Source organism: Phocoena phocoena, chromosome 12 (assembly GCF_963924675.1).
Source record: "Phocoena phocoena chromosome 12, mPhoPho1.1, whole genome shotgun sequence".
NCBI lineage: Eukaryota > Metazoa > Chordata > Mammalia > Artiodactyla > Phocoenidae > Phocoena > Phocoena phocoena.
In genome coordinates, this window is record NC_089230.1 from 30,010,796 (window position 1) to 30,035,862 (window position 25,067).

At 39.5% G+C, this 25,067-nt stretch overlaps 1 protein-coding gene and 3 non-coding genes across 4 annotated transcripts; all 4 read right to left on the reverse strand.

Annotated features, from left to right (window-relative positions):
- Positions 1-3,395: 3,395 nt before the first annotated feature.
- Positions 3,396-6,003, reverse strand: LOC136131982 (small ribosomal subunit protein eS12). The gene is made up of 6 exons (XM_065888764.1): positions 5,959-6,003; positions 5,783-5,833; positions 5,484-5,600; positions 4,441-4,543; positions 3,887-3,988; positions 3,396-3,479 (listed from the first exon to the last, which is right to left on the reverse strand). Exons 2-6 carry the CDS (start codon positions 5,794-5,796, stop codon positions 3,417-3,419), a joined length of 399 nt encoding a protein of 132 aa, XP_065744836.1. The 5' UTR covers positions 5,797-5,833; positions 5,959-6,003; the 3' UTR covers positions 3,396-3,416.
- On the reverse strand, positions 3,601-3,730 carry LOC136132401 (small nucleolar RNA SNORA33). The gene has a single exon (XR_010656477.1). It is a non-coding gene; the product is annotated as a small nucleolar RNA SNORA33 (small nucleolar RNA).
- On the reverse strand, positions 4,071-4,147 carry LOC136132404 (small nucleolar RNA SNORD100). Its single transcript, XR_010656478.1, has one exon. It is a non-coding gene; the product is annotated as a small nucleolar RNA SNORD100 (small nucleolar RNA).
- Positions 5,186-5,259, reverse strand: LOC136132394 (small nucleolar RNA SNORD101). The gene has a single exon (XR_010656470.1). It is a non-coding gene; the product is annotated as a small nucleolar RNA SNORD101 (small nucleolar RNA).
- Positions 6,004-25,067: the final 19,064 nt, after the last annotated feature.

A 25,067-nucleotide genomic window follows, 5' to 3' on the forward strand; every position in this document is an offset into this window, starting at 1 on the left:
ACCATTCTTTCACTTGTAATTGGTCAATGAATGGGTTAACTAAATTGATGCTTTATAATTTTTCTCACCCTTTATCAGAAAATGAAAGGTTAACAGAACCTCCCGGGTTGGTAGGGCCACAAAATAACCACCACTCTCCACCTTCACGTTTCATAACTGAGTTTAGTTCCCAAAGAGGAAACCCGAGACTCAGCTTCTACCTATAAAAGCACTTCCCTACTCTTGTTTATCCCATTCCCAAAGCCAATTTGCCACTGAAAACAAATTAGGAATGCGGTGATGAAAGTGGCCAGTGAACAAGGGGCAAAAGAAATGTCAAGAAACAACACTCTTAAGGCATGTTTCATACGAACTAAGAGAGCTTAAAAGATTGCCCCTTTAGTGCAGGTCTTAATAATTCCTAGGGTCACCCACCTCCCTCATTTCTAACCTTTTCAAGCAAAAGCCAGGTTGTAATGCAACTTTAACCAGCAGACTCGGCCCTGTTATGTTTTGGGTAAAAAAACTGGCTGAGACATCTCACTTGTGGTATGATAAAGTTTTAATTTAGGTGTGCTTATGCCATTTGAAGTGTAAGCCACTGTTGTTTAAAAAGGACTGATTTCTGCCTGGGGAGCACCAGTACCACCAATCCTTCTGAACACTGATGTGTTAATATTTATGTAGCCCAAGCCCTAAATACCTGATCACCCTCTGTACAATTATTCTTCAATTTTGACTGTGACCATCCCCCTCTGCCCCCAGCACCTGGCCACCGGCAACGAGTCAGACTTCATCCAAGTTTCTCTCTAGGAGGCTGGGGAAGCCTGGTGGCATCTCTTGGGTACCTGCATAGCCCAGCCATGCCTCCATTGCTCTTGCTAGAAATTACTCCTGCAAATGCCATATTGCCTTGTGGACTGGGCTTTATGAGGACCCCAGCTGGGAGGACAATGCCCTACCCCACTGAGCCATCACCCTGCCCCACCCTCAGCCTGGAATGAAGACTGTGATCTTACTTCCCCTCCTTGGTTAAATATCCTCTCCTTCCTCCTCTATGTAGAGGGCAGGAAGACACAAAGCTTGCCTGTGCTTAACATATTCCTTGAGCCCAACTTTTTGCACTCTCATCCATAAAGAAAAAAGAAATTCAAGCTCCATTTCAAGGGCTAGTCTTCAGTAAGACAGATGTTTCCCCATTTCTAGGGTTCATAACACCTCTGCCTATGTTTTCATTGCCTCAACAACCCAGTTTAAGATAGACAAATTCTTGTTTTTAATGGACACCTACCTAACACAGCCTTTTTACAATTTTTCTATGGATGTCCTGATTATTTTTAAAAGAATTTAAAGTGGTTTACCAAAAATACACGTAATAGAAATTTTAATAAAATCAGGACCAGGCAAAAATTTTTTAAGTATAAGAGTTAAGAACAAAGAAAATGGATTTGGCTTGGAGGTTTCCTTGCAACCCAGTGAAAGGGGAGTCTCACGAGGGATGCCCTCAAACTATTATTTTCCCCAGTAAGAGAATGAAGACATCTGCTTCTGCCCTGGCACCTTTGCATGGATGGCCTCCCTCATGAATCCCATAGAAGCTATAGACAAGTCACAATTTCAAGGCTAAAGCTATGTTCCTTTGAGCTGGGTTTTGAAGACTGCCAGGTAGACAAAAAAGAAAGGTACTTCAGGCAAAGGCAGAAAGACCTAACAGATTTAGTCATGAGAAAAAGGATTATCACTTCACGGCAACTGAGCAGTGCGGATGAAAAACTGGGGCCATTGCCACCTGGAGTCTACAGGCTATAAAAGGCAGAGGTGGGGCAGAGGACATCCGAGGGCTCTGGCTTGGGAAATCGACAGGAAGTAACACAAAAAAATGTTAAAACTTGGTGCAGAGCTTGGCATACATTAGCAGGTCAACAGCTCTTCCCCTTCCTCTCACAAAAAGCACCGACCTTAAGGGGACGATAAAATCACTGAGGCACACCAAACTTGAAGGTTTTCACAGGGTGCTGTCTAGTGTGCACCATTAGTGTAGTGCTGATAAAAGACAAACGAAGTGCAAACCGTCCCAGGCTGGCCTTAGAGAAGTGAACAGGACCAGCCTGACCTCTGGAACTATTACAATAGAAGGGGTGGGCAGAGGGAGAAACAAGGGACTGAGGTACAGCATGGCAAAGGCCAAAGTAGACCACAAATAAAATTTTCTAAGAAGTCAGGAAGAGGGCAAAAGAAAAAGGTCATCAAGAAGCTAGTTTGACCGTAAGTGTCTTGGTGACCGTAACATTCTAGCAGACAGAAGCCAGAAAACACACTGAAAGTTAATTTTCAACAATGGACTTAGCCAGGTAGTATCTACAGTAAGATAAGGTCAAGGGTAGAATATTTCTTTAAGTGTGTTTTGTAGCTCAGCTGACAGCAGATATGGAAATATCGAAAAACCAATGCTGATGTAATCCCAAATCAGAGTTAACATTCAGCAAACAGATTAGCTTCAAAAAGTCTTCCCAGCACTAATTTCAAAAAGGGGTGAATATGAAAATGCACTTTGCTGTAATCCAACAGTTTTCCCTAGCCTGAATTACACAATTTCCCATAAAGGATCAAACAAAACTATGGTTTTCCCACTGCATCAACAGACTCAAAGAGCACCAAATACAGCATAGGGACTCAAAATGTTAAGCAGACAGTGATATAAAGAAATCACAATTAAAAGCAAACTAAATTCATTTTCCCTTCACATGTGCCCTATAACTGTATAGTAGGACAAGCAAACCAGGGGAGAGAAACTCAAAAGTACCCCCAGTTGGCAATTTACGAGGGATTCCAATTTTAAGACTTCCATTAGTCCTACCTGGTTCAACGTTTCCTACTCACACAAACAAACCCAACTTGATCCAGGCTTGAAGTACATGGGTCACCATTACTTCTCCCTACTATTTTTAGAGGGACTAGAAATACATAGAAACACATCTTGTTTCTGTGGCTAATATTTAGGTAAATAAGACACTCTTGACCTTCCCTAACGGGCATGTGCATTAAGCACACCTGGACTTCATGTACCTTCTAGTGTCCCACAGCCTAAATCCAATCCAGCTTTAGGATTTTAAGTTATTGACACCCACACTTGACTAGCCTCAACCCATTTCTCTTGGTCCTAGGATGGTCACAGTCGTGATAAATGTCCACACCCAAGAAACCCTGTCACCAATACCTCACTGTAAGCCTATCTTCACTTGGGCTCTTCTACTTGCCAACACTGAAGTTACTTACTGGTTGGGAGAAAAGGCTTTCAGTTAGAACCAGGCGACAGAGAGCATGCTTCCAGTTATTTTGCAATGAATATCTTTTGTTCTTCATTAACAGGGACCTTACTTTACTGCCCCAAATAAAAAACCAGAGATAAGGAACAAGAGCCTAGTTTTTTTATTTGATCATTTCTTGCATTTGAAGTACTCCTCGATGACATCCTTGGCCTGAGACTCTTTGCCATAGTCCTAAAAAAAACATATGTGATTTTACTAATTTAGAAACTCAACTAAATTGTTAGCACTAGTTATAATGAAGCTTTTAAAAAAATCAGCACGCCTCGTGAAAATGCTTCCCACCATTAAAATGTCTTGTAGCCATTTTCAGGGACCTTAAAGACTTCAATGTCTTTAAGGCTCGTAACACGGCTTTCCTATTGCCAGCATTTTCTAAATTTCTGCAGAAACACATTCAGGTAAGCAGATTCATTGGCTGGCTTAACTATGTCTTATTTCCCTTTTCTGCAAGGCAGAAAGCTTTTTCTAAGTTTGCTGAGGATTACGCGTTTTTTGCTTCGAAGAGATTCTTGACTTAACTCACAGTGAAGCGCGTCTACCCAGCGCAGCCTTCACCCCGCACACCGGTACCGACTTACCTTAACCACCACACAGCTGCAGCCAACCACTTTACGGGGTTTCCCCTCTCTGTCAATTTTACAGAGGCCTACCCATTCCCCTAGTTTCTTGTTGTCATCAACCTATCAGGGGGGAATAAAAACAAAGATCACCACACTCCAAGACTTTAATGCTATTGGTAACACAGTACGTTATATGAAGGTAGCTGTAGTCAGAGAGGGTGACATGGCAGTTTCCTCATATCAGTTCAGTAGAGGGAGCCAGTTGTCATCATGCACAGCACCAAGACCCCCCTATCAACACCCTACCTGTCTTTTGTTCTGTACCAACATAAAATTAGCATTTAATTCTGCAGGAATAAAAATGTCTCTAGAACTAGTTTTATCGTATCCAACAATGCCAAATTTGTGACGCTTTTCACAGCTGCAGGAAACAAAGAGCTCGTTACAAAATTTGCTCTGCTATGACAAAAATCACTATGGATAGCATTTATGTGGACACATGTCCCTAACTGGCCCAATTTCCATTAAGCTACTTTCGCTTTCAGAAAAACCAAATTCAATGAGAAACTTACCTTAATCAGGTTGATTTGGTGCTCAGCACAAAGGGCCTCCACCAGCTTGACATACATAGGCTCATCACAGTTGGATGCAAGCACACAGAGATGGGCTTGGCGCCTGAAATGCAAATCCAACAGTAGATGTTAAAATTCAGATCTAAATCCACTACTGTGCTTTAGAAGAGTTATCTTTGCACTGGCTACACTGGCAAAACATAAGCAGCCACTGAAGAATACAACTTTAGTTTGACGTAGCTACCACCAGGCATATGTTCCTTAACTTCATCTACAGAATCACCCTGTCTTCAGTAACTCTTAAAACTTCAAATGTTATATATAGGAACTAGTTTACTAAGTTGTTACCTGTTACTAGCCCAGACCCTTAATATTGCAGTGTTTTCAAGTTACAATTAGTAGACTCGTATCAGGAACTTTCCAACAAGTGCTGTCTTCACTGGATTCAACTGGCCAACCTACACCAAATTGAATAGACTTAAATTTACCTAATAACCCTTTCACGACATTTAAGTTCAGCTCTAATAGTTAACAGCTGTTTTACCAATGTTACCCACCCAGAGACCTCACTGAGTAAATTTAGTTATCCCACACCCACATTGGTCTCCACAGCTACTATACAAAGTTCATACCAAAACCAGATGTTTCTGCCACTTGATTATAATGGTTTTAATTTGCAGAAGTACTAAATAAAAGTTCCCACCTATCCCCTAAATAACAGTGAAATTAGCCCCAAAAGCTACAGGTTTGTCAGACTATTAGTTTTCACTCATAAAAGGAGTGAAGGGGTATCCGACAATTTTAAGTCATCATTCAAACACTGTAGTTTCACTTTAGGAATCAAGTGCTCATCCCCATTCCAAACCCACACGCCTTAGGTGGGTCATTAGAGACCTGAGTTCTGATACCTTTTCCTAGGTTTCCTGTAGAACGGATGCCATTCAGAACCTCTGTGCTAACACCATGAACTTCACGCTTTCTTCCCTCGGCTGCAGTTTTGTTCCGGTTCCAACACCCCACCGTATTGAGACTGATACACGTACTTGTCTAAGGCTTTGGCAGCTTCGCGAATTCCACGTGCTAGGCCATCGTGGATGAGGGCGGTCTTCAGCACCTCTTGCAGAGCAGTATTAACGTCCATTACACCTCCAGCAGCAATGCTGAAAAATAAACAAATTAAGCTATTAATAAGTTCCCGCACACCATCTAACGCCTTGCACTTAGCAGTCATCAGCGAGGTAGGTCAGGCGCGCTTTAAGGCGCCACGGCCGACCCAGAGCCCCGCACTACCGGCTCGAAGCCCATGCCTGGGCCGCACCACCACCCCGGGCCCTGGGCTCACCCTTCCTCGGCCATGGCGGTGGGTTACGGGTGGAGCCGAATCTTGAATGCACTACAACACAAAAAGCAAAAAAGGGGTTGATAAATAGATTCAATTTAAGTGTATTCATTGTCAATTCCAGACAAAAAACAGCGAGCCACGCTTCGTAAACACCACCCTCGCTTCCCTCCACTCACCCCGCGCCTCGGCCTCCGCGCGGTTCCGCGGCGGCAGGGAAAGAGAACGAACGTAACCTCAAGACGGTATTTAAGGGTTTCCCAGGACCCCTAGGCGCATGTGCACTCCCTTCCGTGCAAGAGCTGGCTCTGGCAGTGCCGGTCTCGAGAATTTCTGTTTCCGGATTGAGGTGGCTCTGAGACAGGGGTCCTGCTAGCCTTCTAGCAGGACCGGTCACGACTCTGTTCGGCAGTCATTGGACCGCACAACAGGCACTAACGCGGGCAGCCTCCCAACGTCATTCCCAGCCGGGGCCCGCGGAGGCCCAGAGAACTCGTCCTACGGAGCGCGAGAAGGGCCAAGCTCTCCTGTCTGCGCGATCTTGTAAGTCCCGCGGAGCCCAGGCTCTGTCGGAACACCAGTTTTAACCCCTTCTGACACTATAATTGTAATTTCCTATCGACCCCACCAACTGGGCCTCCCTGAGCTGCACACTCTCTCCCTTCAATTTTAAGTCATTCTGAATGTTCATGAATTTTTCATTCTGTGGGTGGTCTTAGCCCGCGCGCGCGTCTGTCTGTTTTCATGAAACGAAAGCTCGCTACTTCTGAGCGCATTGCAAATTCCACTTTCCCGGCGACTGTTAGTTAAGTGGAACCTCTGGCCAGCCCGGTGGTTGGTTACGGTTTCCTAATATAGTTCGTTCTAAAAGAAGGTTGGTTTGTTTGTTTTCTTTTTCTTTTTAACACTAAATTGTCCCCTGGATTCGTAACCCCGTCCAAATCGGGATTTAACAGGTGCATTGAAACACCTGCAATGTACCATACGTAGGGACAGGGTCTGGAAATACAGAGATGAAAACGTAGTCTTTGAGAAATCCGGCGTTAATTTCGCCTTCCAGGACTGACGGAGTTAGTGCAATCTGAGAAGTCAGTTTTAACTCTGATTTTCCCGGGAAGCAGCATTCTGAATTTTGCATTCATTGGCCATTCCCCTACCAGCACTTGCAACGCAAATACATGAAATACAGCCAAATGTAATCAGTAACGTCCTTTTTCTAGTGTTTTGTCTTTCTCTTCTGACAAGTCGCCAAGACAGCAATTAAGCAGTTCATAGGTGCCAGCACTGTGCATACAGTGAGCAGCCAAGAGCAAACAGATAACGTTAGATTCTTGAGTGCTGTGAAGAAGGCAAAAATGTGTAACGTGGTAAGAGTGTGAGGTAGAGTTAGCCAGAATAGTGATATACTGGAATTTTAATAAATTAATATCTTTCATTTTTAACTATTAAGTTTTCATTTTAAAAGTGTTAAAACTGCTTCTTTCCATCCATGACTCATCCTAAAAAGTTGTTCACTTTACTTATTCATTTAACTATTGAACTTTTGCTTTAAAAAAAAAAAATACTGCAGGGGCTTCCCTGGTGGCACAGTGGTTAAGAATCCCCCTGCCAATGCAGGGGACATGGGTTCGAGCCCTGGTCCGGGAAGATCCCACATGCCGCGGAGCAACTAAGCCCGTGCGCCACAACTACTGAGCCTGTGCTCTACAGCCCATGAGCCACAACTACTGAGCCTGCGTGCCACAACTAATGAAGCCCAGGCACCTAGAGCCCGTGCTCCACAACAAGAGAAGCCACCACAATGAGAAGCCCGCACACCGCAACAACGAAGAGTAGTCCCCACTTGCCGCAACTAGAGAAAGCCCATGCGCAGCAACAAAGACCCAACGCAGCCGAAGATAATAAATAAATTAATTTTAAAAAATACTGCAGAGTTTATGAAGATGAGAATGTTTATTTCTGCTGCTCTCATGTTTGTGGTGGGATTAAGATTTGAGCCAAAGATGAGGATACCTAAAGGCCTCAGGGGATGTACAAAGTGGGAAGGTAAGAGAAGGCCTTTAGACTGTGGCAGCGTTAGAAACTGTCTAAAAAAAAAAGAAACAGAAAAAAGAGAAAGGATTTCAAACAGGAAGGGTAGAAGGAAAGAAATTATTCTAAGTGAAGAAAAGAGTAAGGCCAAAGGCATGGATACCCCCTTGTCTTTTTTACCTTAACATGTATCTTTGAAAGGAAATGTGATAGTGTTTCAGCAAATTTTTCATCTAAAGTTAATAAAAGTTAATATGCTAAGCATATTAGTAGATTTCTAACCCACCCACCCCCAAAAAAATCTTAAGGAGGGGGCACGGAATTTGGTAAAGACATGGGAAAATAATCATTGCCAAATAACGTATTTATATAGGGGAAAAATGATTAAATACCTTTTAGACTCAGGTATCATGGGCCTTAATATTTCACCTTAATAAATGCTTTTTCTATCAGTTTGAAACTTCCCTTCTTAGAACTGGAGCTGCATTTTTGTTTTGATGTCCTAGTCATATAACTGGTTCTAATCTCAGGGATAAAGTTAAAGGGCACACTAATGATTCAAGGATTCTCTAATATAGATTCTCCTACTTCACTATTTTAAGGTCACACCCTCTCCATTTTAGATATTGCCAAAGGTGAAAGGCAAACCAAATAGAACATAATAGGTAGAGTCGCTCTCATACCAGCAGATCATAATATTACTTACGTAATGATTACATACATAATCAAAAAAAACTTACATAATGTACACAAATGTGTATCTGAAATACACATGAAAAATAAATTCTAAAGTTTATTTTAGAAACAATAATGATAATAAGTAATTTTGTTTAGTACTTTCTACATGCCAGTTTATGTGCTAAATTATTATCATATATTTTCTCCCTTAATCACTGAAATTCCATGTGGTAGTGTGGTGTTAGCCCCCTTTAACAGGGAAAGAAACTCAGAGAGTTGCCCAAGATCATACAGCCAGTAAATGTGGAAACTGATATTTGAGCCCAATTGACTTCAAAGATCATGCTTCTAACCCTTCAGCCATTTGGATGATTGCCCAACTGTGGGAGGGAGATCATAGATTTCAAAGATAACTCTTTGCACCTTACATTTGGCAACGGTATGACTGGTTCTACCTTATTGTGCTAAAAAGTCACGCAATTGGAGAAAGGGAATATTGGAGTGTTAGAAAAAGAGAGAGCAGTAGAAATTTGGGTTTCTGAATCATCCAAGTGTAGATGTATAAGTTAGCTAGGGCTGCCAGAACAAAGTATCACAAACTGGTAGCGTAAACAACAAAGTTATCCTCTCACGGTTTTGAAGGCAGGAAGTTTGAAATTAAGGTATCTGCAGCATTGGTTACTTATAAGGCCATGAGGGGGAATCTGTTCCATGCATTCCTCTTTATTTTCTGAGGTTTGCCAGCAAACTTGGTGTTCCTTGGCTTGTAGCAGTGTAACTCCAATCTTCACATGATGTTCTCCCTGTGTACATATCTGTCTCTGTGTCCAAATTTTTTCCTTTTTATAAGGATACCATTATACTAGATTAGGGGCTCACCCTATGCCAGTATGACCTCATCTTAATTAATTACATCTAGAACAATTCTATTTCCAAATAAGGTCTTGATATGGGGTGCTGAGGTTGGGACTTTAAGCTTTGTATTTTGGGGGGACACAATTCAACCCACGACAGATGTGAAAGAAGAAGGGGATGTAGAACAGATTAAATGATAGGAAAGATCTTTGAGTTGAACTGCAAAAAGTTTTCTTGAAAGACTAGAGCTGGCACTATGGAAAACAGTATGGAGGTTCCTTAAAAAACTAAAAATAGAACTACCATATGACCCAGCAATCCCACTATTGGGCATATACCCTGAGAAAACCATAATTCAAAAAGACACATGTACCACAATGTTCATTGCAGCACTATTTACAATAACCAGGTCATGGAAGCAACCTAAATGTCCATCAACAGAGGAATGGATAAAGATGTGGTACGTATATACAATGGAATATCACTCAGCCATAAAAAGGAATGAGATTGGGTCATTTGTAGAGATGTGGATGGACTTAGTGTCAAACAAAGTGAAGTAAGTCAGAAAGAGAAAAACAAATACTGCATATTAATGCATATATGTGGAATCTAGAAAAATGTTATAGATGAACTTATTTGTAAAGCAGAAATAGAGACATAGACGTAGAGGACAAATGTATGGATACTAAGGGGGAAGAGGAGGGTGGGAGGAATTGGGAGATTGGGATTGACATATATACACTATTGATACTATGTCTAAAATAGATAACTAATGAGAACATACTGTATAACACAGGGAACTCTACTTAATGCACTGTGGTGACCTAGATGGGAAGGAAATCCAAAAAAGAGGGGATAGATGTATATGTACAGCTGATTCATTTTGCTGTACAGTTGAAACTAACACAACATTGTAAAGCAACTATACTCCTATAAAAACTAACTTAAAAAAAGAAAGAAAGAAAGACCAGCACTGGTAACAGAAGCTAAACCAGTACACACGAAAGATTTTATATCATGGGGTGGTGGGGTCCAGTTGAGCTGAGTTCCAATTCCAGCCCTCTCTGTGGCCTTTGGCAAATGACTTATTTTTCCGAATCAGTAAAGTGGTGATAATACTAGAATATCGTGAGGAGTAAAAAGAGATAGTTGTTGAAAGTGTTTGCCACTGTGCCTGTTAAGTAGTTACTTACCTTATAAAGAACTTCACATGAGAATATATGGAAAGGTTCTTAATATTACCTTCCTCCTGTCCTAAAGCATCTAGCATTTAGTACAGTGACTGACATTTTGGAGTCATTAAACCAACATGTACTGAATGAATTCATGGAATGAAATAAGATTAAGCATCTGTGTAGTCGGCACACCAACAATAAAACCATGTTGGCAACTATTGTCATAAATGAGTGCCTGTCGTGAGTTAGCTGGAGGCTTTGGGCATCCCAGGAAACCACTTTTAATTTGAAAACTTTTAAAATGTTCCTACCTTTGGGGGTAGAAATAAATATAATGGATGGAAATGGAAGTTAAGAAACATGAGAAAACTCAAAAATATTATCCTGCTGCAGCTCCAGAACATATAGGTCTAGCCTTGGCTTATGTAGCATATGGTTTTAAACATAGTGAAGAAAAATAGTTGTAGCTGAAAAAAGGTTTGGGCCAAAGAAAAAAGAATCCTATTATATCTAGGGATGAATCAAAGGAAAAGGAGAAAGTTGGTGAGAGGGAAGAGAATAAAAAATAAAGTAGACGAATAAGAGTGGAATAGATTAATAAAGGCTGTAAGTAGTAGTTTGGAAAATGACTATTTAAAGCCTTCCATTGAAAACCCAGTTTATTAAAGGAAAAAAAAAAGGCTGTGCGGGACAATGGGGCTAATTTATTGTATTGCCAAGTATGAAGCCTATACATTTTGAGGTTTTTGTGTAATTCTCACCTAAGTGTTCTTAAGTGTTACTAACATTGTTTCCTCAGCCCTTGTTTTTCCTGCTACCAGATGCTACGCAGAGCTCTCTGGGCACCATGGCTGCTCACTACAGGGCTGATTCGGGACGTGTAGGAACAAAACGTACCGAGGAAGATAATTAGAGGCAATACTTAAAGTTTATGAATAAACTAATTATAAACCAACAACACAGGCAATTTATAAATGAAGTAAATAGTGGCTAATAGAGAAAACCCTAAATTAACATTAAATTTATTCACTTGGGGTACAAGGAGGACCTGGGTGTGCAGGATTCCGGATCCCAATGCTACTTCCTATAGACCAGCTCTGCTGTTATCCGTGTAACTTTTTTTTGAAAAATGGGTCCTTATGATCTAACATGTGTTTGACAATCGAAGTTCTTATTGCAGAATCATTGAAATGAAGCCAGGACCACTGCTGTGCTTAAAACTAGAGCTATATTAAAGAAAAAAAAAAAGTCCTAGTTCCATAATCACTTCTCTACCGTTTTCTGACTCTCTAGTTCTGGTCAAAACACTTCTAGTCTCTGCCTCTCAAGTGCTTCATCTGTAAAATGAAGTAGAGAATTGAATGAGATGCTTTTAAACACTCTTTTGGTTTGGATATTCTGTGTCATCACTTTGAAACAATATTTTTTAAAATTAATTTATGTATTTATTTTTGGTTGTGTTGGGTCTTCGTTTCCGTGCGTGGGCTTTCTCTAGTTGCGGCGAGCGGGGGCACTTTTCATCGCGGTGCGCAGGCCTCTCACTGTCGCAGTCTCTCTTGTTGCGGAACACGGGCTCCAGACGCACAGGCTCAGCAGTTGTGGCTCACGGGCCTAGTTGCTACGTGGCATGTGGGATCTTCCCGGACCAGGGCCCGAACCCGTGTCCCCTGCATTGGCGGCATATTGTCGACTACTGCGCCACCAGGGAAGCCCTGAAACAATAATTTTAACTCTTAGTAAATGTTGAACATCTGTGTGGTCTGCCATAGTCATTTTCTGATATCATATGACTTCAGCCACAAGACACTGAGCTGTAGCTGATGCCAGCTTCCCTCCTGTGTCTCCAGGTTATAGGTGATTTCTTTATTTGTAAGTACAGCTGTACCTTTTTTTTGGCCGTGAGCGCATCATGGGGATCTTAGTTCCCTGACCAGGAACTGAACCTGCACCGCCTGCAGTGGAAGGGCAGAGTCTTAACCACTGGACACCAGGGAAGTCCCAGCTGTTGCTTTTTAATATTAGGACAAGTAAGCATGTTCATTATAGAAAACTTGGATAATATTGTATCAATTATAGTCCTTATGTATGGAACAGAATAACCTATGGTCAACATTAAACAACAACAAAAAAAAGTGGCTCAGGAAATAAAAGGGTTTACTGAGCAATCAGGTTCAGGGAATGGTAGAAACAGGATAGTTCCAGGGATCTTGGTTATAGGAACTTTTACAAAGTCTCTTAAGTTAGTGCTTCTCAAACTATCTGACTAACTGTTTGACTAAATGAAGATTTTTCACCCAGTCCGTCACAGCTAATTTAATAAAATACAATAAATATTAATTACTAGTGGTTCTGCAAGACTAACCCTCTTGCAGATAATAAATGTAAGCCTAAACATTTTAGAAACAACTACCTGAAGATACTGGAGATTGACCAAAAGCAGACAGAACTGGAGGGTGGGGAAAAGGAATGGCACTGGCTGAATTCCCATTTTTATGGCTTTTAGTATGAGGGGAGCCCCCAGTGCCACATGGAACAACTAATAGTCAGAGGTCCTCAGTTTTACTGCCCTGAAAACCAGAGGACAGAGTTTAGAGCAATCGCAGCTGCTGAAAATGGAGGGCAGGGGGGAAATCCCAGAAAGGAGAGAGCCAGAGAGAAGCAGACCGATATTCTGTGTATAGACCCAGCTAAATCTCTTGACTGGCCCCAAGCTACACATGCATGGGGTAAACTCAAAGCAGCACAATTAAAGCTAAGGAAAATACACAGAGATTTCAGCTACTTCCCATCACTGGAAACAGATTATAAAGTTTGAGTCAAGATGGATTACCGCTGCTGAAATTTAAAAAGAAAAAAAAAATCAATATTCTTTGAAAGAATAAAAGAGAATCCAGAGTCTCTGCAATGTATCATTCATGATACATTATTTTTCTTATTAATTAAAAAAAACATGTAAACATTTAAAGCAAAAATTATAACATTTTATTATGGACTTATATCATTTCTAGATATAATGCTTATGAAAACTAGAATATAAATGATTAGAAGCTGGCACAGCATAAGTGGACCTATATGGGAGTAAGGTTCTTATGTTTTGCATGAAGTGCTACAATATTAACTCAAAATAGATCAGAAACGTTAGGAATGTGTTTTGTAAACCCTAAGCAAACACTAAAATATAATTCAAAGAGACATACCTAAAAACACAACAGATAAATTAAAATGTAATTCCAAAACTTGTTTTCAATTAACTAAAAAGAAAAGAAAGAAGAAATTAATAAAAAAAAAACAGATGGGGAGATATAAAACAATAAAACAGTAGACTTAAATCCAGCCATGTCAATACTCATCTTAAATGTAAATAGACTATCTGCTCAAATTAAAAGACAGAGATCATTAGAATGGATTTTTAAAACATCAACTATATTCTGTCTATAAGAGATGCATATTTATTTATTTGGCCGCAAGTCTTGTGAGATCTTAGTTCCCCGACTAGGGATTGAAGATTGAACCCATGCTCTTGCAGTGAAAGCAGATGGCCAGGACTTTCCCTTTTTTTTTTTTTTGGAAGAGGTGCAATTTTTTAAAATTTAATTTAATGTTTTTATACAGCAGGTTCTTACTGGTTATCTATTTTATACATATTAGTGTATATATGTCAATCCCAATCTCCCAATTCATCCTACCACTTTCCCCCCTTGGTGTCCATACATTTGTTCTCTACATCTGTGTCTCTATTTCTGTGCTGCAAACCAGTTCACCTGTACCATTTTTCTACATTCCGCATATACGTGTTAATATACGATATTTGTTTTTCTCTTTCTGACTTACTTCATTCTGTATGACAGTCTCTAGGTCCATCCACGTCTCTACAAATGACACAATTTTGTTCCGTTTTATGGCTGAGTAATATTCCATTGTATATATGTACCACAACTTCTTTATCCATTCGTCTGTCGATGGACATTTAGGTTGCTTCCATGACCTGGCTATTGTGAATAGTGCTGCAGTGAACATTGGGGTGCATGTGTCTTTTTGAATTATGGTTTTCTCAGGGCATATGCCCAGGAGTGGGATTCGTGGGTCATATGGTAATTCTGTTTTTAGTTTTCTAAGGAACCTCCATACTGTTCTCCATAGTGGCTGTATCAATTTACATTCCCACCAACAGTGCAAGAGGGTTCCCTTTTCTCCACACCCTCTCCAGGATTTGTTGTTTGTATATTTTCTGATGATGCCCATTCTAACTGGTGTGAGGTGATACCTCATTGTAGTTTTGATTTGAATTTCTCTAATAATTAGTGATGTTGAGCAGCTTTTCATGTGCTTCTTGGCCATCTGTATGTCTTCTTTGGAGAAATGTCTATTTAGGTCTTCTGCCCATTTTTGGATTGGTTTGTTTTTTTTTTTAATATTGAGCTGCATGAACTGTTTATATATTTTGGAGATTAATCCTTTGTCCGTCGATTTGTTTGCAAATATTTTATCCCATTCTGAGGGTTCTCTTTTCACCTTGTTTGTAGTTTCCTTTGCTTTGCAAAAGCTTTTAAGTTTCGTTAGGTCCCACTTGTTTATTTTTGTTTTTATTTCCATTACTCTAGGAGGTAGATCAAAAAAGATCTTGCTGTGATTTATGTCAAAGAGTGTTCTTCCTATGTTTTCCTCTAAGAGTTTCATAGTGTCCGGTCTTACATTTAGGTCTCTAATCCACTTTGAGTTTATTTTTGTGTATGGTGTTAGGGAATGTTCTAATTTCATTCTTTTACATGTAGCTGTCCAGTTTTCCCAGCACCACTTATTGAAGAGACTGTCTTTTCTCCATTGTATATCCTTGCCTCTTTTGTCATAGATTACTTGACCATAGGTGCGTGGGTTTATCTCTGGGCTTTCTATCCTGTTCCATTGATCTATATTTCTGGTGTTGTGCCAGTACCATATTGTCATGATTACTGTAGCTTTGTAGTATAGTCTGAAGTCAGGGAGTCTGATTCCTCCAGCTCCGTTTTTTTCCCTCAAGACTGCTTTGGCTGTTCGGGGTCTTTTGTGCCTCTATACAAATTTTAAGATATTTTGTTCTAGTTCTGTAAAAAATGTCATTGGTAATTTGATAGGGGCTGCATTGAATCTGTAGATTGCTTTGGGTAGTATAGTCATTTTCACAATATTGATTCTTCCAATCCAAGAACATGATATATCTCTCCATCTGCTGGTATCATCTTTAATTTCTTTCATCAGTGTCTTATAGTTTTCTGCATACAGGTCTTTTGTCTCCCTAGGTAGGTTTATTCCTAGGTATTTTATTCTTTTTGTTGCAATGGTAAATGGGAGTGTTTCCTTAATTTCTCTTTCAGATTTTTTATTATTAGTGTATAGGAATGCAAGAGATATCTGTGCATTAATTTTGTATCCTGCAACTTTACCAAATTCATTGATTAGCTCTGGTAGTTTTCTGGCTTCTTTAGGAGTAGTGTGTAGTATCATGTTATCTGCAAACAGTGAGAGCTGTACTTCTTCTTTTCTGATTTGGATTCCTTTTATTTCTTTTTCTTCTCTGATTGCTGTGTCTAAACCTTACAAAACCATGTTGAATAATAGTGGTGAGAGTGGGCAACCTTATCTTGTTCCTGATCTTAGTGGAAATGGTTTCAGGTTTTCTCCATTGAGAATGATGTTGGCTGTGGGTTTGTCATATATGGCCTTTATTATATTGAGGTAGGTCCCCTCTATGCCTACTTTCTGGAGAGCTTTTATCATAAATGGGTGTGGAATTTTTTCAAAAGCTTTTCTGCGTCTATTGAGATTATCAAATAGTTTTTATCCTTCAATTTGTTAATATGGTGTATCACATTGATTGATTTGCGTATATTGAAGAATCCTTGCATCCCTGGGATAAATCCTACTTGATCATGGTGTATGATCCTTTTAATGTGTTGTTGGATTCTGTCTGCTAGTATTTTGTTGAGGATTTTTACATCTATATTCCTCAGTGATATTCATTTGTAATTTTCTTTTTTTTGTAGTATCCTTTTCATGTTTTGGTATCAGGGTGATGGTGACCTCATAGAATGAGTTTGGGAGTGTTCCTTCCTCTGCAATTTTTTGGAAGAGTTTGAGAAGGATAGGTGTTAGCTCTTCTCTAAATGTTTGATAGAATTCGCCTACGAAGCCATCTGGTCCTGGGTGTTTGTTTGTTGGAAGATTTTTTTTTTTTTTTTTTTTTGCGGTACGCGGGCCTCTCACTGTTGTGGCCTCTCCCATTGTGGAGCACAGACTCAGCGGCCATGGCTCACGGGCCCAGCCGCTCTGCGGCATGTGGGATCTTCCCAGACCGGGGCACGAACCCATGTCCCCTGCATCGGCAGGCGGACTCTCAACCACTGCGCCACCAGGGAAGCCCTGTTGGAAGATTTTTAATCACAGTTTCAATTTCATTACTTGTGATTGGTCTGTTCATATTCCCTATTTCTTCCTTGTTCAGTCTTGGAAGGTTATATCTTTCTAAGAATTTGTCCATTTCTTCCAGGTTGTCCATTTTATTGGCACAGAATTGCTTGTAGTAGTCTCTTTGGATGCTTTGTATTTCTGTGGTGTCCGTTGTAACTTCTCCTTTTTCACTTCTAATTTTATTGATTTGAGTCCTTTCCCTCTTTTTCTTGATGAGTCTGGCTAAAGGTTTATCAATTTTGTTTGTCTTCTCAAAGAACCAGCTTTTAGTTTTATTGATCTTTGCTATTGTTTTCTTTGTTTCTATTTCATTTATGTCTGCTCTGATCTTTATGATTTCTTTCCTTCTGCTAACTTTGGGTTTTGTTTGTTCTTCTTTCTCTAGTTCCTTTAGGTATAAGGTTAGATTGTTTATTTGAGATTTTTCTTGTTTCTTGAGGTAGGCTTGTATTGCTATAAACTTCCCTCTTAGAACTGCTTTTGCTCCATCCCATAGGTTTGGATTGTCATGTTTTCTTTGTCATTTGTCTCTAGGTACTTTTTTAATTTACTTTTTGATTTCTTCAGTGATCTCTTGGTTATTTAGTAACATATTGTTTAGCCTCCATATGTTTGTGTTTTTTACACTTTTTTCCCTGAAATTGATTTCTAATCTCATAGCGTTGTGATCAGAACAGATGTTTGATATGATTTCAGTTTTCCTAAATTTACTGAGGCTTTGTTTGTGACCCAAGATGTGTTCTATCCTGGAGAATGTTCCATGTGCACTTGAAAAGAAAGTGTAATGTGCTGGTTTTGGATGGAATGTCTTATAAATATCAATTAAATCTATCTGGTCTATTGTGTCATTTAAAGCTTGTGTTTCCTTATTAATTTTCTGTCTGGATGATCTGTCCATTGGTGTAAGTGAGGTGTTAAAGTCCCCCACTATTATTGTGTTACTGTCAATTTCCTCTTTTATAGCTGTTAGCATTTGCCTTGTGTATTGAGGTGCTCCTATGTTGGGTGCATATATATTTATAATTGTAACCTTTTTTATTTTAAAGTCTATTTTATCTGATATGAGTATTGCTACTCCAGCTTTCTTTTGATTTCCATTTGCATGGAATATCTTTTTCCATCCTCTCACTTTCAGTCTGTATGTGTCCCTAGGTCTGAAGTGGGTCTCTTGTAGACAGCATACATATGGGTCTTGTTTTTGTATCCTTTCAGTGAGCCTGTCTTTTGGTTGCAGCATTTAATCCATTCACATTTAAGGTAATTATCAATATGTATGTTCCTATAACCATTTTCTTAATAATTATAGGTTTGTTTTGTAGGTCCTTTTCTTCTCTTGTGTTTCTCACTTAGAGAAGTTCCTTTAGCATTTGTTGTAGAGGTGGTTTGGTGGTACAGAATTCTCTTAGCTTTTGCTTCTGTGTAAAGCTTTTGATTTCTCCATCGAATCTGAATGAGATCCTTGCCGAGTAGAGTAATCTTGGTTGTAGGTTCTTCCCTTTCATCACCTTAAGTATATTGTGCCACTCCCTTCTGGCTTGTAGAGTTTCTGCTGAGAAATCAGCTGTTAACCCTATGGGAGTTCCCTTGTGTGTTATTTGTCATTTGTCCCTTGTTGCTTTTAATACTTTTTCTTTGTCTTTAGTTTTTGTCAATTTGATTACTATGTGTCTGGGCATGTTTATCCTTGGGTTTATCCTGCCTGGGACTCTCTGCACTTCCTGGACTTAGGTGGCTATTTCCTTTCCCATGTTAGGGAAGTTTTTGACTATAATCTCTTCAAATATTTTCTGTGGTCCTTTTTCTCTCTCTTCTCCTTCTGGGACCCCTCTAATGCAAATCTTGTTGCATTTAATGTTGTCCCAGAGGTCTCTTAGGCTGTCTTCATTTCTTTTCATTCTTTTTTCTTTATTCTGTTCTGCAGCAGTGAATTCCACCGTTCTGTCTTCCAGATCACTTATCCATTCTTCTGCCTCAGTTATTCTGCTATTGATTCTTTCTAGTGTATTTTTCATTTCAGTTATTGTATTGTTCATCTCTGTTTGTTTGTTCTTTAATTCTTCTAGGTCTTTGTTAAACATTTTTTGCATCTTCTCGATCTTTGCCTCCATTCTTTTTCTGAGGTCCTGGATCATCTTCACTATCATTATTCTGAATTCTTTTTCTGGAAGATTGCATATCTCCACTTCATTTAGTTGTTTTTCTGGGTTTTTATATTGTTCCTTCATCTGATACAAAGTCCTCTGCCTTTTCATCTTGTCTGTCTTCCTGTGAATGTGGTTTTTGATCCACAGGCTGCAGAATTATAGTTCTTCTTGCTTTTGCTTTCTGCCCTCTGATGGATGAGGCTATCTCAGAGGCTTGTGCAAGCTTCCTGATGGGAAGGACTGGTGGTGGGTAGAGCTGTGTGTTGATCTGGTGGGCAGAGCTCAGTAAAACTTTAATCCACTTGTCAGCTGATGGGTGGGGCTGGGTTCCCTCCCTGTTGGTTGTTTGGCCTGAGGTGACCCAGCACTGGAGCCTACCCAGCTCTTTGGTGGGGCTAATGGTGGGCTCTGAGAGGGCTCACGCCAAGGTGTACTTCCCAAAGCTTCTGCTGTCAATGTCCTTGTCCTCACAGTGAGCCACAGCCACCCCCCGCCTCTGCAGGAGACCCTCCAACACTAGCAGGTAGGTCTGGTTCAGTCTCCCCGGGGTAACTACTCCTTCCCCTGGGTCCCGATGCACACACTACTTTGTGTGTGCCCTCCAAGAGTGGAGTCTCTGTTTCCCCCAGTCCTGTCAAAGTCCTGCAATGAAATCCCGCTAGACTTTAAAATCTGATTCTCTAGGAATTCCTCCTCCCGTTGCCGGACCCCCAGGTTGGGAAACCAGACGTGGGGCTCCGAACCTTCACTGCAGTGGGTAGACTTCTGTGGTATAAGTGTTCTCCAGTCTGTGAGTCATCCACCCAGCAGTTACGGGATTTGATTTTACTGTGATTGCGCCCCTCCTACCGTCTCACTGTGGCTTCTCCTTTGTCTTTGGATGTGGGGTATCTTTTTTGGTGAGTTCCAGTGTCTTCCTGTTGTTGATTGTTCAGCAGTTAGTTGTGGTTCCGGTGCTCTCACAAGACAGAGTGAGCACATGTCCTTCTAATCTGCCATCTTGAACCAATCTTGAAACTGGAAGAGATGCATTTTTAAATAGTTTAAGAGTAAAAGGATGAGAAAAGATATACCATGCAACCAATAATCAAAAAGGCTCTAGTGACTATGTTCATATCAGATAAAATATACTTCCAAACTATTACTAATGATAGAGGTATTTCACAATCATAAATGACAAATGAGCAAGTTCATTGGGGAGACATAACAAATTATATATATATATATATGCAGAAATTAAACGGTATGAGAAACAAACTCAAAATTATGGTTGGAGATTTGAACATCCCCCTCTTAGCAACTGACAGAAAAATTAGACAAAATAAGTAAGATCATAGAAGGTATGAAAAAATCTATCACTCTGACCTAATAACTTTTGTAAAATACTACATCCAACAACAGTAGAATATTATTATTTTCAGGTGCACATGATACTGTTTACAAAGATGGAATGCATGCCATGCTATAAGACAACTTTCAATAAATTTTAAGAGATTGAAATTTCCAAGATAGAAATATTCCACAATAAAATTAAATCAGAAATCAGTAATATAAAGATATCTGGAAAATCCCCCAATAATTGAAAATTAGAAACATACTTCTTATTAATCCATGGGATAAATAAATAAATAAGGAAAATTAGAAAATATTTCAAATTATATGATAATTTGCAGGATGTAGTTAAAGCAGTGCATGGAGAGAAATTTAAAACCTTTTGTGCTAATATTAGAAAAGAAGAAAGGGCTAACATCAATGATATGTTTCTAAAGTATAAAAAATAAGGGCAAAATAAGTCAAAAGAAAGTGAAAGAAGTGGTTTCACTGGTGAATTCTATCAGACATTTAAGGAAAAAATAACACTAATCTCATACAAACTCATCCAGAAAATATTGGCAGTAGGCAAAAGTCCAGGATTACCATGATACCAAAACCTGACAAAAGAAAAGAAAATTACAGGACAACATTACTCATAAGCATAGGTAGAAAAATCCTTATCCAATTTAGCAAATTGAACCCACCTTATATAAAAAAGATAATACTGTATGTCCTAAATTGGGTTTATCCCAAGAATGCAAGGTTGGATTAACAGTAGAAAATTGAGCAGTTTATCATATCAAAACAATAAATAAGAAAAATTATTTACAATAAATTCAAAAGACACTTCTGATAAAAATCCAACACCAATTCATGTTAATGTCCCTCAATACATTAGAAATATGAGAACTTCCTCAATCTGATAAAATATACATATGAAAAATCGACAGCTAACCTCATACTTAATGGTAGAAAACCTAGTGTTTTCTTCCTAAGATTGGGAACAAAGTGAGTATCTCCATTCTCAACCCTTCTATTCAACATTTTCCTGGTAATCCTAGTCAGTGCAATAAAGTAAGTGAAAAATGAAAGCATACACTTCAGAAAGGAAGAAGTAAAACTCATTCATACATGACATGATTATGCAGAAAATCTAAAAGAATCTATAAAAAACTGTTTGAACTAATGAGGAAATTTAGCAAGATTGCAGGATACAAAATTAATATAAAAATTAATTTACTTTTATATATCATCAAGTGATTGGAAGAGTTAGTGTAAAAAAATCCATTTTAATAACTTCTAAAACCAAAATATTCAGGAATAACTTGACGTAAGGCATGTCATAGATACCTCTACAATGACAACTGCAAAACATTTCTGAAAGAAATTAAAGAAGATTGATGTCAGTGGAGAGATATATCACGTTCGTGAATAAAAAGACAATATTAATTGGATGTCAGTTCTCTCTAAATTGATCTATAGAGTCAACAAAATCCCAATAAGAATCCCCCCCAGGTTTTTTTGGAGAAATTGAGAGCTGATTCTAACATTTCTATTGAAATTCAAAGGACCCAGAATATTTAGACTGCTCTTGAAAAAGAGCAAAGTTGGAGAATTTTCACTCCCTGACTTCAAACATACCAGATTTTGACAAGTGATGGAAGCAAGTAAGTGGAAGTAGATGGCCTCACCTGAAATCCCCGCAGTGCAGGGAGGGCAGCATTCCAGGGGAGTAGGGATGAGATTCTGACTGTAGTGTCTGGTGCCTACCTCCAGCAGTGCTGACGCAGTCTGGGTACTGGGCCGCTCCTGTGCTGTGATTTTAGGCACGTAGCCTCTAAGTGGTGTGCATAATCTTCCTGATAACCCTGTACCTTACCTAAAAACCTGTGATACATTCAGTGTCTGCTTAAATGAGCAAAAGTTGTTTCCCGTAACCCTTTGTCCCTTCATCCTTCTTTATTTTTCTTCCTAGCGTTTGTAGCAATCAGGGTTCCCTGTTGCTATTAAAAGAAACAAATTTTGCTCATTTAAGCAGAAAATGAAGGGTGGGATAGGGAGGGTGGGAGGGAGACACAAGGGGGAGGGGATATGGGGATATGTGTATGTATATGAATAGCTGATTCACTTTGTTATACAGCAGAAACTAACACACATTGTAAAGCAATTATACTATAATAAAGATGTTAAAAAAAAAGGGTTATGGGTCTGTGTTTTGATATGGGGTAAGAATGAACTCTGAAGAAGTGACATTTAAACAGAGACGATATTATTCCATTTTAGTTTGTAAAGAAAAAATGTTTCACATGTGTATATATGTCTACATGAACATATAAAAATATGAATAGATGATTGTGGTAGGCTGATAATTGATCCCAAAGATATGTCCACATCCTAATCCCTGCAAGTTATAAATGTTACCTTATTTGAAATAAAGGGTGATTAAGTTAAATATCTTGAGATGAAGAGATCATTTTGGATTTTCGCTCAGTGAAATTGATGTTGAACTGCTGGCCTGCAGAACTGCAGCTTATTTTAAGCTCCAAATTTGTGGTTATTTGTTATAGCAGCCACAGAAGATGAATGAGATAATATTTTCGACCATAACACTAAGGATCTGGAAGGAGGATGGGAAAGAAAGGTTAGATGTGAGAGGAGGATAGGAGTATGAATATGTGTACCACAAAATCTTATTGTAAATTAAAAGTAGATGGATGTGGGCTTTCCTGGTGGCGCAGTGGTTGAGAGTCCGTCTGCCGATACAGGGGACGCGGGTTCGTGCCCCGGTCCAGGAGGATCCCACATGCCGCGGAGCGGCTGGGCCCGTGAGCCACGGCCGCTGAGCATGCGCGTCCGGAGCCTGTGCTCCGCAACGGAAGGGGCCACAGCAGTGAGAGGCCCGCATACCGCAAAGAAAAAAAAAAAAAAAAAAGTGGATGGATGCAAAACAAGAACATGCATTTTATTAAAATACATAAAAACAAAAAATTTGTATTAAACATGCAAGAAGGATTGCTGATGGGGAGAGAATGGGAATGGGGATAGAGGGAAATACATGACAACAGAAATGAAAAATTCAGTTGAAGGATTGGAACATAAAGTTAAGGAAACTTCCAATAAGATGAAGCAAAGACAGAAAGAGATGAAAAGTAGAAGAGAAAAAGAGTAATAAGTAAGAGGACCCAATAGTCTAGCGACCCAATAGCTACATAAAGAGCAATCCAGAAAGAGAGAAAAAAAAAGGGGGCGTAGTCATCAAAGAAGTAATTCAAAAAAATTCTCCTCTATGACTTGATGTTAGACTGGAGCGAGAATGCAGAATAAAATAAGATTGGGGAAACAGGAAGGGATTAGATCATAAAGATTCTGGAGGCCGCTTCAAGGAACCTTTGCTAGAGCTAATCTTGTTTAGAATGGCTCTAAAAGCTCTTCTAACCTGCCTGCTCACCCAGGAATTTTTACATAATCTTCAAGACCCACTGTAACATCACTTCCTCAGGAAGCCAGCCTGGACTCATTTAGCCAAAGTAAACAGTTCTTCCAATATGTTTCTCTTATAGAACTCATTGCATTATAATAAATTGTTAATCAGTGTCTGTTTTATCTGCTAGAAGGAGGTATGTATGCTACTTAAGGGCAGAGGCTGGATGGGGCTCACTTATCTTTGAACTTGCAATGCTTGGCACTAGGTAGTAACTCAATGGTCTTGAGTTACTTTATTTTACCTTGGCCCCAAATTAAGAATTTCCCAGTCTTCAAACATTAACCCTTCCCAAATAGTAAATAAGTTGAAGATAAGTGAAGCCTCTTATTTTTTTGTGCCAGAAAATTGTGAGGGTGAGAGTAACAGAACAGCCGTCATGTTCGAGTGCCAGGCCCTTCACATAGTTTATCACCAGTGCTCACAGCCATCTTACAAGATAGGCATTATAATCCCAGTCATACAGATGGAGAAACTGACCTGTGGTCCAAAGTCACATACAGCTAGTACAGTCATCCCTTGGTATCAGAGGGTATCGGTTCCCCAGTGCATATTCTCAAGTCCCTTATACAAAATGGCATAGAATTTGCATATATCTTACAGCACACCCTTCCATTTGCTTTAAATCATTTCTAGATTACTTATAATACCCAATACAGTGTAAACGATGTATAAATAGTTGTAAACAGAATTTAAATGATGTGTAAATCGTTGCTACTGCTTGGCAAATTCAAGTTTTGTTTTTTGGAAATTTCCAAAAAAGTTAAAAAATATATTTTCAGTCCCCTCCCTCCTTGGTTGAATTCGAGAAATGCAGAAGCAGGATGCAGAGGGCCGACTAGTGCCTTGAATTGAACCTCAAGCCTCTGCCTCCAGGGGGATACTCCCAGCCACTCCGCCATGCGTCTTCAGCATTCACTATAATTCCCGCAAATATTTTTCTAATCCGGGTACTTCACATCAGTTAATTCATTGCCAGGTTACTAATGTCTGGCTTCAGTGATTACAAACACCACATCGTTTACCCACTACGAAGAATAACACACTTTAAATTAAAAATCTGGGCTGCTCTTGCCTTCTGAGACGGACTGCATTCTGCCTATGGAATGTGTATCTCTCTAAATAAACTTGCTTTCACTTTAAAAAAAAAAAGGGGGTCGTTATGA